This window comes from Trichoderma camerunense, assembly GCF_050948025.1.
Source record: "Trichoderma camerunense strain CBS 138272 chromosome Unknown V8C40scaffold_21, whole genome shotgun sequence".
Classification (NCBI taxonomy): Eukaryota; Fungi; Ascomycota; class Sordariomycetes; order Hypocreales; family Hypocreaceae; genus Trichoderma; species Trichoderma camerunense.
The window spans coordinates 87,823-100,901 of NW_028145349.1; the positions used below are offsets into that span (position 1 = coordinate 87,823).

The 13,079-nt window shown below is 49.0% G+C and overlaps 6 protein-coding genes across 6 annotated transcripts; 4 read left to right on the forward strand and 2 right to left on the reverse strand.

The window, feature by feature from the left end:
- Positions 1–1,754: 1,754 nt before the first annotated feature.
- On the forward strand, positions 1,755–4,497 carry V8C40DRAFT_283133 (WD40 repeat domain-containing protein; the record flags this gene model as incomplete). Its single annotated transcript, XM_083221903.1, has 3 exons — positions 1,755–2,264; positions 2,341–3,382; positions 3,440–4,497. 3 exons carry the CDS (start codon positions 1,755–1,757, stop codon positions 4,495–4,497), a joined length of 2,610 nt encoding a protein of 869 aa, XP_083068583.1.
- A 575-nt stretch (positions 4,498–5,072) lies between these two features.
- On the forward strand, positions 5,073–6,125 carry V8C40DRAFT_283134 (uncharacterized protein; the record flags this gene model as incomplete). The annotated part of the gene is made up of 2 exons (XM_083221904.1): positions 5,073–5,345; positions 5,445–6,125. 2 exons carry the CDS (start codon positions 5,073–5,075, stop codon positions 6,030–6,032), a joined length of 861 nt encoding a protein of 286 aa, XP_083068584.1. The 3' UTR covers positions 6,033–6,125.
- Positions 6,126–6,513: 388 nt separating this feature from the next.
- Positions 6,514–8,312, reverse strand: V8C40DRAFT_112109 (uncharacterized protein). Its single transcript, XM_083210801.1, has 2 exons — positions 8,108–8,312; positions 6,514–8,036 (listed from the first exon to the last, which is right to left on the reverse strand). The coding sequence occupies exons 1-2, from the start codon at positions 8,117–8,119 to the stop codon at positions 6,615–6,617; spliced, it is 1,434 nt and encodes a 477-aa protein (XP_083068585.1). The 5' UTR covers positions 8,120–8,312; the 3' UTR covers positions 6,514–6,614.
- A 1,528-nt stretch (positions 8,313–9,840) lies between these two features.
- V8C40DRAFT_112087 (uncharacterized protein) lies at positions 9,841–10,846 on the forward strand. Its single transcript, XM_083210800.1, has 2 exons — positions 9,841–10,305; positions 10,368–10,846. The coding sequence occupies exons 1-2, from the start codon at positions 10,093–10,095 to the stop codon at positions 10,788–10,790; spliced, it is 636 nt and encodes a 211-aa protein (XP_083068586.1). The 5' UTR covers positions 9,841–10,092; the 3' UTR covers positions 10,791–10,846.
- Positions 10,843–11,903, reverse strand: V8C40DRAFT_255782 (diphthine synthase). Its single transcript, XM_083218125.1, has 3 exons — positions 11,739–11,903; positions 11,555–11,679; positions 10,843–11,503 (listed from the first exon to the last, which is right to left on the reverse strand). Exons 1-3 carry the CDS (start codon positions 11,871–11,873, stop codon positions 10,903–10,905), a joined length of 861 nt encoding a protein of 286 aa, XP_083068587.1. The 5' UTR covers positions 11,874–11,903; the 3' UTR covers positions 10,843–10,902.
- Positions 11,904–12,049: 146 nt separating this feature from the next.
- On the forward strand, positions 12,050–13,071 carry V8C40DRAFT_255784 (U4/U6-U5 snRNP complex subunit SNU23). The gene is made up of 2 exons (XM_083218126.1): positions 12,050–12,456; positions 12,519–13,071. Exons 1-2 carry the CDS (start codon positions 12,103–12,105, stop codon positions 12,876–12,878), a joined length of 714 nt encoding a protein of 237 aa, XP_083068588.1. The 5' UTR covers positions 12,050–12,102; the 3' UTR covers positions 12,879–13,071.
- The last annotated feature ends 8 nt before the right edge of the window (positions 13,072–13,079 follow it).

Genomic DNA, 13,079 nt, shown 5'->3' on the forward strand with positions numbered 1-13,079 from the left:
CCCAGACCCCGATCGATTCCGACTTGACGCCGAATTCGGAAAGGAGAACAAAGAAACACCCGACTCCTTGTAACAAAGCGCATGGGAAGACTACAGGTAGCTTAATGATATTCCTTTTGATCCTTGAGTAGGAAACTATTTTGGAAATACCTGGCTTGTCATGAGGTACCCCACCAGGCCGTCTTCGGAGTCTACTAGAGCGTAAAGCGTCATACAACTGGCATGAGAAGGCTGCAACGAGATAATGCTGCGACTAACCCACCAATCAAGAGCACAAACATCAAGATTGCGAATACTCTTTGTCCTTTGATATCGGTATTCTATGAAGAGTTTGTTATAGGTTCGACTCTTCTCCACCGAAGAATGGCAATATCAACTTACAGGGGAATGCAAAAGGGCGAGCAAGGGGTTCGGAGTTCGCCTTTCACTCGCCTGATGGATACACATGATACACTTAACCAAATAACAAAGAACATCCCTCTGTGTGATAGTGGTATTAGGTACTGAACTGTTCCGGCCGCACCCTCCTCGCCTTTCAGTCCACCGTTGGCTACAAGTATAAATTCGAAGCCATTCTACATCAGTTTGTGTGTGAGTTGTCGATTTGGGAATAATAAAATCACCGAATCTCACACCGAATCAAGGAAACAATGAGTTTGCCAAGTAATACCGACAAGGAACTAGCCTACCTAGGCGTAATTGATCCGGCGTCAAGCGTAATCGAAGAGCAAAGCGAAAATGGAACTTTGGCACTTTGTGAATGGATTCGCTCAACAAAGGAATACAAGAGCGTTATGAATTGGAGCGCAAAAGACATCAAGAACAGCGATTCCAACGAGAACACCACAGACGATGTCACGAGCCGCGTCCTTATGATCAGGGGCGGCCCAGAAGTCGATAAAACAGCTCTAATGGAGGCAATCGCCCGACACCTCTCCAGTGAGGCAACCCTGGAAAAGTCCGATGTGAGCAAAGGCGATTCAAAAGCAATATCCTGGGCTTTATCGTATTACTCTTGCGGCCGCATTAGCCATGGAATGGATAACTCTGCTAGTGTGTTGAGAAGCCTCATACATTCTCTACTCCGACAACAGCCAAGATTGATCTCCCACTTGGAAGCCGCCCGATACAACACTGAAAGAGACAACTTTGGCAGCGCAAAAGACTTCCTTGCCCTATCAGCAATTTTTGGGGGGATGCTATATGACAAGAATTTTGTCCGGTCATATCTAGTGATAGATGGAATCGATAAATGTTCTTCTGACCATGGAGCTGATGGCGATAACCTTGGCGACTTGATGCGGTTAATAAAGGCAACAGCAACTGTTCCGCATAAGATCAAATGGCTTTTGTCCGCAGATGTGGATGACCATACTGAATTCGACTTGATACGAGATGGGCATTATCTGCGTATCAATTTAGAGCAGGATTCTTGGACGCCCGATCTCGCGGGAATCTTTCATCGAAACCTTCTTTCCACAGTTCGTCGGCTGGCCGATCAAAAAAGATACACAAAGCAAATAAAAAACGAAGTTTTACAACTCATCGGCGATAAGTCACGGGGGAATGCTCTATGGACAGCCATTGCTTGTGCATTTCTTCAAAGACAAGATAGTCGTCACGCAGTTGAAGCCCTCAAAGAGATGCCCGAGGCCTTGGATGAGCTGTACGAATACGCGGTGAACAACTTCATATTGAAAAATACTTCTGAGGAAGACATCGAAGATTGCAAAACAATACTAGTACTTTTGACTATGACCGCTGTGTACCGCCCCCTTCTGGTATCAGAATTAGTACGACTTCTGGAACTACCGTCACAAATTGAATCACTGCCGAAAATCGAGAAATGTTTACTTCTAGAGGTCCAATCAGGCATTGTCAAGTTCATAAATCCAGCAGCTCAACAGGTCACACGGCAACGATTACATGAGGATGCGACCTTATTCCCCCAGTTGCATTCTCAGATAGCCAAGAAGTCCCTGAAGTTTCTATCTGCACACTTCAAAATTGCTGCTTTAAGTTTTCCCAGACTCAATCTTGGCCCGAGCCAGAGCGAGAAAGAGATGTTACCTGGCGCCTATGGGACTCTTCATTGGATAATGCATCTAATCAATGTCGAAGATATTGTCAAAGATGACGAAATGGTAGATTTGGTGGTTTCATTCATGAAGAACCATTTCCTGCTCTGGTTAGATACACTTGCTTCAGAAGGCCTTCACGCCGACGCAGCGATTTTGATGAAGAGACTTGAGAGCGTTCTACTCGTGAGTGGCTCAAAGAGCATAAGAACAGCAAAGCTGTCAAAATGCTAAGGAATGAGAGCTAACTATGTATCTTTAGGAACAAAAGAGAGAAGAGAAGAGTGAACGGTTGAAGACGCAAGATTTCGACCAGTCAGAAAGACAACGTCTCGAGCAGTTGGGAGAGAATAAACAAAGTCACATTCTTTCTTTGGTTCGGGACGGCGTTCAGCTTTTTCGCCTCCATACATCCGAGAACAGTCTTTCCCGCAAACACCCCAGCAGCGCCATATTTTATCCAGAGGAGAGCGCTTTGAAACAAGACTGGATGGCCAAAAACAAAGATTGGCTAGTTGAACCGCCAAGGATGACTCACAGTTGGAGCAACATCCCCTTCATTTTAAATGCCTCTCATTCCAATAGCATTGCCTTCTCTCCAGATGGAAGGCTTTTAGCAACAGGATTGAGTTTCGGTATATGCCTGTGGGATGCCGAAACAGGAGCGGCACAGCTGAACAACGAACATGAATCTTTGAGAAACCGGGGAGATTATCTTGCCTTCTCTGCTGGTGGCCAATTAGCCTCTGCTGCGAAGAATGGAACGGTCGACCTATGGGACTTGAGCACAGGACGCAGTCTTAAAACCTTTCAGGTCGAACAAGGAGATATAACGGCTATTCGATTTTCCCCAAATGCCGATGAGGGCGAAAAGTTGATCTTGGCCACATCAGACGCACTTTTACTTTGGAAGTTCTCCGATTTCGGGAAGCCTACATGCAAATATACTGAAGAGGTTATTGAAGAAGAAGGTCATGTTTCTGCCGTGGATTTTTCCCAGCAGGGAACGTGGATAGCCTCCGGAGCTGCAGGGGGGGACATCAAGATCTGGGATGCACGACACGGCAATGTATTGCATAAAACAATCCAAGGCCATAAAGAATGTATCAATTCGGTTGCATTTTCGCAGGACGAAAAGCGTCTTGTCTCAGGCTCTGGTGACTTAACAGTCAAAATCTGGAGCGTAGAAACGGGAGCGAATCTCAGTTCTTTTGACTGTGAGTTTACCATCCGCGCAGTGGCATTTTCGCCAGATGGTTCGTTCATTGCAGCTGGTTTCGGCAATGAAGTCAAGGTCTGGGAGAGTGAGACAAGAGTCCAGAGATCTGTGATGAGAGGGCATGAAAAGCCTGTGATTGCAGTTGCTTTCTTACCGCAAGGGCGCCTTGCATCGGGATCTAGCGACACGACTATCCAGCTTTGGGACTTTGAAGGCAGCGTGAGTAATGATACGAATGCCCTAAGTGATTTCACCAGCTGTTCGTCCATTAGCCACATAACCATGTCCCCCGATGGTAAATATCTGGCGTCAACTTCTGGTAAAAATATTCACCTCAGGGATGGAACGACAGACATGCCGATGGAATCCAACGAGCTTTTACAAGACGGGGTAACGTCTATCTCGTTCTCCCCTGACGGGAAGCGTTTAGTTTCGTCTTCGGAAGATGGACTTGTGAGGGTTTGGGATGTGGTCGAAGGAAGTCTATATCGCACTTTTGAAGGCCATTCTCAGCGGGTTACATTTGCTACCTTCTCCCCTGATGGAAACTCTATTGCTTCAGCATCCGATGACCGCACTGTGAGAATCTGGAGCTGCTTGCCAGAGGCAGAGGGAGGAGATGCAATAGTTCTTGAGGGTCACGAAGACCGTGTCACAACTGTTGCTTTCTCTCCTGATGGAAGGCTTCTTGTTTCAGTATCTCCGGATTCAAACATCATAGTATGGGATTGCAAATCCCGACGACCAAAGTACAGCGTGACTGGCCAATCAGGTATCATCACAACAATTGTTTTCTCACAGGACTCTTCTCGAATTGTGTCACGTTCGACTAATCGCACCATTTACGTCTGGGATTCCAATACTGGGGATCTCATTCAAGGTCCCATAATCATTCGCTGGCCAGGTCGTAACGTCGGGTTCGACCCCAGGATGCCGGAATACATCCTAACTGAGTATGGAGCTGATCCGTCTACCTTGGAGCATTCACCCTTCCTTGTCGAAGAATGTCAAAAGGGTGGACGGTATGGAGTGGCACTAGGCAATGACTGGATTACATGGAATGGCAGAGAGATCATCTCTATACCAAAGATGTATAGACCTACGGCGTCGTGGGTGCAAGGCAACATCGTGGCTATCGGAACCCGGTTGGGCGAGGTGTTGTTGTTTCGGTTTTCCACAGAGGTAGAACCGCCAAACTGAGGTAGATGCGAGCAAGGTTTCAGGTTTCTTATATAAGACCGTCCAGTCTTACAATATGTAGTTTAGGTAGTTTAGGTTATTAGGTACTGAGGCAGCGCAGGTATGTAGTATTGGTGAATTAATAAGTGTGTTCTCTCAGGTTCTTAACGACACCTTGCAGTGTTTCAGCGAAACAACCTGTCATAATAAAAACCGATCCCCATTGTTCCTACCTTCTGATAGTACTAAAGTAATGTAGTCTTTACTGGCAAGCAACCATTTTGACTGCCATTCGACTGCCATTCTTCCTTTCCTAGTGGAATGGCAACCAGGTATCTTTCGTGCAAGACCTACCCTCACAGCCACTTCTACAAACCCTCCTCTCCAAACATCACACAAACCACCACAAAAGAAACCAAAGCGAAACAAGAACCCTATCAGCAAGCGCCCACCACCCATAGAATATTATTCCCTCCATCACCTCACCCCAATCCCCATCACCACCCCACTTTCAGGATACAATGTCTATACGCGCACTACACGGCAGGCAGCTCTAGGACGAAGCCTACGAAGAGGTCCGACAAACCGTCCCAGCCATGGTCGAGAAGTACGAGGACGTGCTGAACCAAAGCTTGGAGGGCATACAAGACGCCCCGAGAATAGCTACGCCTGAAGGAGCAGTCCGTGAGATTTCGAGACAGTGGGACGTGAGATTCGAGCAGATGGGGTATTTGTTGGACCAATGGCTCGAACAAGCGAGATGCGTCAACATCGACGAAGGCCAGGCGGTTCTAAGGCACTATCTCGAAAACTCGTGGGAGTTGTTGCAATATCCAGTGCCTTGGACATGTCTCTGCTGGGCTGTAGAGGTAATACATGCTCCCTCACTCACCACAAAAAAAAAACCCAAATCCGTTATAAACAAAAAGCACCACTTCGCTGACCCCTGGAAAAAACAAAACTCACAGAGCCTCGTAATACACCCACTATCAGACCCCAAATTCCGCAAACTCCTCGTCACCACAATCACCAAAATGGGCTACTACATCCGTCTCTCCCGAATCGTCCCCTCCGGGCCCCCAGCCCACAGGGAACATCTCCGCCAGCTCCTCCGCATGCTGTACAAGACGGTCCTGCAGTTCAGCATGCTCCTCGTGGCTTATCCGAATTCCGATTACCTTCTTGAACCTCGCAACGCGGAAACAATCAGAACCGAATTTTCCAACAGGGAGAGAGACCTCGTGATTTTCGAATCAAGCTGGCTCTATCCAAGGCTCGAGAGTGCTCTGGGAGCCGTCCCGGAGCCCAATGATCACGGCTCCGATACTTCGTACGATTACATGATGTCCAGTGAGCCTGAGCCTAATGATCACGGCTCCGATACCTCGGACAGTTCCATGATGTCCAGTGAACCTGATTCCGAGACTCTGGGTCACCCGAGCAGTTCAGATTATGCTCCTACTCCCAGTCGTAGTCAATCTACGAGCCCTGGGCTCCGGTACTGCATTCACAGATCAGCCATTGAAAGCAGACGGGTCGGCACCGTATCGGTGTGATTAAAGCAAAGGCAAGATCGAGCATCTCCGGGCGGTATAAATCTAGGCATGTGAGATAATGCCAGTTGGGGGTTTTCACAGGCGGGAGTTGCCAATCCGACGTCGTATACGATGCATGGTTTTCATCAATTTGGCCCCAATCTTTGGCTATAGCGACTACAATTCTCTCAAACACTTTGATAGTACAACAGCGAATAAATTGCACTATTTTCCACTGACAACATGATGTGTTTGTGCCAACCAAAACTCAGCGAGATCGTCATCTGCTCGACTCCTTACAGCAGCCCTCAGACCCCACGTCATTCAACAAACACTTACACAAATCTCAAACTACTTCTCACACTCAACCTAGGCAGCGGCAACATGGAATTAATTGCATAGCTTCGCAAATCTCAGACTAGTAGCCGTTTAAACCCACTTGTATTTTGCTTCCATCAAGTACAGAGCTCCCTTTTTTTGCCACCATCCGCGGGGGTATCTAAGCACATAATACTACGCAACATCTCTCTGCTGCGGTAAATTCCTTCATTATCTCAAATCATGACGTGGGCAATGCACAAACAAATAAACACAACGAGCCTCTTACTCGTAGTCGTCGCTCATGAACCCCAATATGGACGAGCCGGGGTGGGAGTCGCCGCAGCACGGACAGATTCTATCGTCGTCACTATCCCAGACCGAATCTTCAATCTCATATCCGTTAGTTCGAGAGAATTGGATCCACATGCGCTTGTCGGATTCACGGGTGACGGGGACCTTCTTCCAGATGACTCTCTTCTCGTCGCGAGTTGATGGGGGGTGGCCTTCCTCAGAGGGAGCGGCGGGCAGTGTGCCTATCTTGTGATAACCCTCAAAAGAATGCAGATGGAATTGTTCGTTTTCATCGTCGTCTTCGCCACTCAGCCCAAGGCCTTCTTCCTCCATTTCCTCCTTGAGGTCCTTGTATGCCCTAATCACTCGAGCACACCAGTTATCTCCCGAGAGGCTCTGTAGACCTCTGGGGTGGGCGATAAAGGCGGCAGATGCATCCAGATAGAGGCCTTCGTCCTTCACTAGGCCGCTGAGCTCGGCAGAGGCCTTCATACCAACATCGTCAAATGGCATTCCGGTTACTTGCAGTTCATTCAAAGTACATCCCAACTCGTGAGATGCCACTTCGTGAAGCTCGGATCCGGAAAATGGCAGCAGAGAATCTGAAAAATTGACCAAGTCAAGCCGCAGAGAGGACAAGGATGGAAGAAGTCTTGGTCTTGGGTTTTTCTTGTCCTTGTAAGTCGGGTCAAACGGCGCACGAAGAGCCAAGAGGAAATCGATGACCTGGTTCCAGGTGTAGCAGCGAAAGCCACCGCGGACAAGAGGCGACTCCTTTGGGCGCATGTGGATCTTGAGAGGCTGATCCTTCTTCAAGTCTGGGTGATAGTACTTTTCGAGCTTGTGCCTGCGACGCTGGTCATCGTAGTAACGGGCAATGACTCGCATATTGATATGCAGAATCTTGTGCCGATAGTGGAAACTGAGCTCGCTAAAGTTACGCAGAGCCTGGGGGGTGGTGAAGATGAAGTGATTGGACTCCCAAAGGAACCGAGTGCCTTCGGCATGCATTGCTTTGCAGGTGGCCAGGAAGTGGATGGCAATCTGGTTACCTCTCTTCTTCTCTTCATCCGTAAGATTTTCAGCCGTAACAGCGCTGAGGGGGTCAATAATTGGATACTTGCTCTTCATGGCAAACTTGAGAATCCGCAAGAGGACTTCAGTAGGCAAGAACGGCGAAGTTGAATCACTAGGGCCAGCGGCGGCGATGGAAGATCGGGTCTTGCGCCGTGTGGGATCGTTTTGATTCAGATGAGTCTGCGCCAGTGGCGACCAAGAGATACCGTTTTCACGAAGGATTCGTTTGAGTCTCATATTCTCCTCGACGAGAATCTGGTTGGTTCGGCGGAGAGGATTATTATAGGCAATCCATGCCTGGTCCTCTTTATCGCGGCATTCCCACGGAAACACAAGCTGCGGAGGAGAATGAGTATCTAATCTGCAAAGGGAAAAAGGTCCAATGTAACTGGGAATCGTATCCTTACCTGTCCAGTCATCTTGCTGTGAATTCGCTTGCTGCAATGGAAATGATAAAATGACGATGAATGGGCAAAGGCGTCTAATGGAAGATAACGCAGTGCTGAAACAATTTCCTCAAATCAAATCTCAACAACAGAAAAAGCACCTGACACACAAGTCGACTGTAATACGCGGCTGCTGATACGCCGGAACGGGAATAGCCCACTAGATAGGTTTGATAACTGACAAACGACACACGATGAAACGACGACAAAATGAGGAAAGAAAAGTTTGCGAGGTGTGAAGTTGATGTGGAAGTCGGAAGGGAAAGACGAGGGAAGAAATGGCACACAAAGCAACCAGCCTTGTGCGACTCAATGCCAGCTTGACTTTCCCCCTCGGTTCGGCACAGTGAATAAAAGGGATGCCGGCTCCCGCAGCTGCTGGACAGGTGGCAGGCAGTAAACAGGAAACGATTGACCGTGATTCACTGATGAGGAAGATGGTTCGCGGATTGGGCAAGCTGGTAGCAACCAGGGCACTTTGGGAGCAGCTTGTCGGCTATTGGGGAGAAATAAAATGGCCAGATTGAGGATGATTCGGGAAATACGCCGAATGGGTAAAAGTCCCAGGTAGACAAGGATGATGATTGGAAAGATGACAAAGAAGACGAGGAGGACAAGGAGGATCAAAGGAAAATAAAAGAAAAGGACAAATTCACTTGGCTGGCAATCTGGCCGCACAATCCGAGAGGCCGAGGGAAGGAGAAAAAAGGTTGGGAGCTGGGCCCAACTCAAGGCGAGAAGGAGAGAAGGAGAGAGCGATAGAGCGGAAAGACCTGACTCGACGGGCTCCTGCCTCGAGATAAGTGGCCGCTACTTCCCCAGTGTTCGGAATTGGCAGCAGGACTTTATCCGCGGTGGCAGTTATTGCAGGACAGCAAGTTCGTGCCTTCCGGAATCGCTGGTGGGAATAACGGCGGGAGAATGGCGCGGGGAATAGAAGAAGGAACGGCGTCAATTACGGCATCCGCGGCGGGCTTTGCCTCTTGCCGAAGGTGAAGAGGACGCGATATCAGGTGACGGACGGTTCGCCGTCAGCACGGCAGAATCTTGGTGTGTATTACTGAGTACCAGGTAATAAGGTAGAATTGCTATGGCCGAAGGGTGTGGTGGTCCCTGTGAGATTGCTTCAACTGTACCAGTATGTACGGAGTACACCTCATGTAATCAGGTCGTCGAGGGGACATGGCCTAATACTTACCTCTCAATGGACCCTGGACTGGGCATGGCGATTCCACAGCTCCGTCGGAGACTAGGCAAGCCTCGACTAACCTCAGTAAGTAATTGTCGCTATCGTGGAGACGACTATCTATCGTGGGTATCTGCCTCTGCATCTTATGATGCTGCTTGATTCACCTGTCGTCACTCCAATTCAAGCTCTCAATGTCGCAGATGTTGATTTCACTCTGTACGGGTAAAGTACACGATTGGATTCTGTACCTGAATCCCAAACAAACAGGGATACCGAAGCGAAGAGGATTACTATGTCAAGGGTGGTTCGATCCGGATAATGGGAAACCCCAGGCTCCAGACCCCAGGCTCCAGGGTAGGCAGCGCCAACCTCGGGACGCCATCGAACGATGAGAGATGCCGTTAATATTGGCTTCAACTCAGTTTCCAATGGTAAACTAGGGCGTCATCAGATGACTTGGCTTGAACTTGTTTAAATTGCTACGCTGCTTAGACGTACAGTGTTGTGGCCAAAACACCATCTTCCTGACGTCATGATTCAGCACATCTCTCCCAGCCATCGCCCCTTGCTTTCGATTTTACGTACCTATGATGGATGTGGTGTATCATAGACCCTGTGCCTAGGTATAAGCTCTCCGGGAACGATTAGTTAGGTATATAAAGTATGTCCATGTAGGACGAAAGTTCAAATATACTTCAACAATCCAACCATTATACTCCCATTTACCTATACCATTAATAGCTACTATTTTTTCAACATGTCTGCCGCGAACGTGTCTGCCGCCAGCGCAACTCTTGGCGACAAGCCCGCAGACCCTTACACCAAGGTCAACAAAGATGAGGCCGACCTACAAACTAAGGTGACGGATCTCGTCGACTTCACCACCACCTGCAAATTCGGCATGATGACCACGATCGAGGCGTCGTCGCAGAACAACCTAGTTTCCCGCTGCATGGCCCTGGCTGCAACGGTAAGTGGAGGCAGACCCCCTTCCGTCACATGCTTAAATGACAAACTAATATCTATATATAGGAATCCGGGGGTATCGATCTCCTCTTCCACACGAATACCGAATCCGGAAAAACTCACGACTTGTCCAATGACCCCCACGTCAACGTGTCTTTCATCAATAGCTCTGGCGAGTGGGCGTCCGTCTCGGGCAAAGCAAGCCTGGTGACAGATCGCGGGCTGGTCAAGGAGACGTACAGCAGCGGACTGAAGGCGTGGTTGGGCGACCTTGGTGACGGAGTACATGATGGGTCGGAGAATGATCCTCGCATTGGCATTATTCGTGTCAAGACGACCACCGTGACATACTCTCTGCAGACTGGTAACTTCATCAGCCGTGCTGCTGAGATCGCTCAAGGGGTTATCAGTGGAAAGCCCGCTCATGTGAATAAGCTGCGGGAGATTTCGGCCGAGGAAGTTAGTAACTGGCGTGCCTCGAATGTCTGAATACCTGAAAAAGTGTAAAAACTGGAAAAACAAAAGGGAAGGGTTCACATGTACTCAGGTTATTTCATGAATCAACGTGATATCTCATAATTATACATTTGTCGTGTATTTTTTACTGCTTTCCGTACTCCTCTTGCCATATTCTGTTCCACTTCTCCTTGTCCACAGCGAATTCACGTACGAAATCGCGCTCAAGCTCGTGAGCCCTCCTGCCCAGCAGGACAAGGCTGTGCAGAGGCGGTCCCAACTCTTCATCCGCAGAACACAGCTCCTCGAGTGTTCCTGCGACAAACTTTTCCGTCTTGCCTCCAACTCGAGCAGCGCCAATGGCCAAGCTGTCCTTGGTGTAGACGCCTTCTTTGCGCTCCTCTTCAATCTCGAGCATCTGCTGCGCGCACTGTCCAACGGTCATGTATCGAGGGGGTTCGTAGATTAGTCGGCCTCGGGCCATGTTTTCCAAGCTCTGCTCCTTGACTTTGATGTCGACAAGAACCAGTGTGTGCAGGCCAATCTCGCGGTTCTCCTTTATCCTGTCATAGAATGAAGAGGGCTTCCAGTTATCGGTGAAAAAAACCATGGAGACGGTCTGTCCGAAGTTGTACAGCTGAAGGCCGCAGGCTCCAATGCCGGACATGATGGAGGCGTTCGGTACTGTTCGCACAGGAATGGATAGTTCGCGAGCTCGGATAACGAGGTCAGTGTGTGTAGTGGCTCTGGATATATACTATTAGTCAAAGCCCATTGGCATGGCCGAGGTTACCAACCCAAAGGGATCTCCAACAACGCAAAAGGCAACATCCTCGGTCTGCGCATCCCTGAGGATCTCGTCGCTGTTTGACTCGACCATTTCACGGTCGGCAATAATTATCGGTCGTCCATAGTAGTTTTCCTACTTTGAGAGTCAGCGTTAGCTGTTTTCCTCCATCCAACCATGCTGTGTCTGCATACCAGGATGGACTGGTCCACGAGCAGAATGCTTGTGTAAGCCTCAAGGTAGACGCGCGAGGCTTTCTTGACCACCTCGAGGCCCTTGACGGTGATGTCCGTCTCGTCAGAGAGACCCAAGCCAACGAGGTACAACATATTGGCTCGATTGACACATGCAGATTGTTTGTATGAATTGGAAAAAAGTCCTTCTCGGAGCTGCCCCGCGGTGGGGTTGACAATTTCTTATCTTAGCGCCGGTTGACCCTTGTCTGCCGCTTATGCCAAAAGCTTCGGCGGTTTTTGGTGTCGCGTCTAAATCTGCCCGTTTCTAAGCCGCTTTCTTTTTCCTACACCTATTTCCAACGACGCAATTCAGCCAGCCGACATGTCTGATTCAAAGAGCAAAAGCGCCTACGGGGTGGCAGCGGGGGACACTGATTTCAGAAAGAATTGGGATCTCGACGAATATGCAGCGAAAGCCAAGGAACGCGAGGCCAAGGAGAGGGAGGAGGGCAAGGCGCGTTACGAGGCCAAGCTGGCTGGCAAAAAGTATCACAAGCCTCTGACGGGTAATGAGACGTATACATCGGCGCGGAGGAATATCATCGACGTGAGCGCACAAGTTGGAAAGACGCAACTGGTGCCTGCGGGGACGGGCGTTGGAAAACGAGGTAAAGGTGCCGGTTTCTACTGCGAGGCCTGTGATCTTACATTCAAGGACAACCTACAATGGGTCGAGGTATGTATATGCATCTTGTGGTGGAGTCTAGTTATAATTCGGGACTAATAAAGTACGTGTAGCACTTGAATACGACGCAGCATCTGCTCAATACGGGCCAGACGACCGAAGTCAAGCGAGCGACTGTCGAAGAAGTGCACGACCGAATCGAGTTCTACATCCGCCGAAAAGAGGATCTCGAGAAGGAAAAAGCTACAAGTCTTCACGAAAGACTGCAGTTAAGAGAAGAAGAGATGCAAAAGGAGGCAGAAGAGAAGAGGAAGAAGCGTAAAGAGGAAACAGAGAAGAAGCGCCAGGAGAAGGAGCAGGCGGCCAAGGTCAAGACGGAGTATGGTGAAGATGTGCGGATTGAGGGGGAGCATGACGAGGATGATATGATGGCACAGATGGGATTTACCGGGTTTGGCTCGTCGAAGAAGTGATTTGTGGTGGGAATGAGGGAGTGATGACTTAATGATACCCAGACTGGAGGCGTTTGAAGACCCAATGTAGCGGGGATGAAGCAGCATATGGACGCGATGTAACGGGACATTGAATGAGCGGCATATATAACTGTACATATTCAAGCATACTAAATAATGATGTAAAGATCCAAGTATGAAAGCAATCTGCACATTAGCAGC

Excerpts from the sequence above, each read along its gene's own strand:
- V8C40DRAFT_255782 (XM_083218125.1), bottom strand. The coding sequence starts at position 11,873 with ATGTTGTACCTCGTTGGCTTGGGTCTCTCTGACGAGACGGACATCACC. Across the intron at positions 11,680-11,738 it reads TCGTGGACCAGTCCATCCTG|GAAAACTACTATGGACGACC; the intron begins GTATGCAGACAC and ends CTCTCAAAGTAG. Across the intron at positions 11,504-11,554 it reads GTTGTTGGAGATCCCTTTGG|AGCCACTACACACACTGACC; the intron begins GTTGGTAACCTC and ends GTATATATCCAG.
- V8C40DRAFT_112087 (XM_083210800.1), top strand. The coding sequence starts at position 10,093 with ATGTCTGCCGCGAACGTGTCTGCCGCCAGCGCAACTCTTGGCGACAAG. Across the intron at positions 10,306-10,367 it reads GCATGGCCCTGGCTGCAACG|GAATCCGGGGGTATCGATCT; the intron begins GTAAGTGGAGGC and ends ATCTATATATAG.
- V8C40DRAFT_255784 (XM_083218126.1), top strand. The coding sequence starts at position 12,103 with ATGTCTGATTCAAAGAGCAAAAGCGCCTACGGGGTGGCAGCGGGGGAC. Across the intron at positions 12,457-12,518 it reads ACAACCTACAATGGGTCGAG|CACTTGAATACGACGCAGCA; the intron begins GTATGTATATGC and ends AAGTACGTGTAG.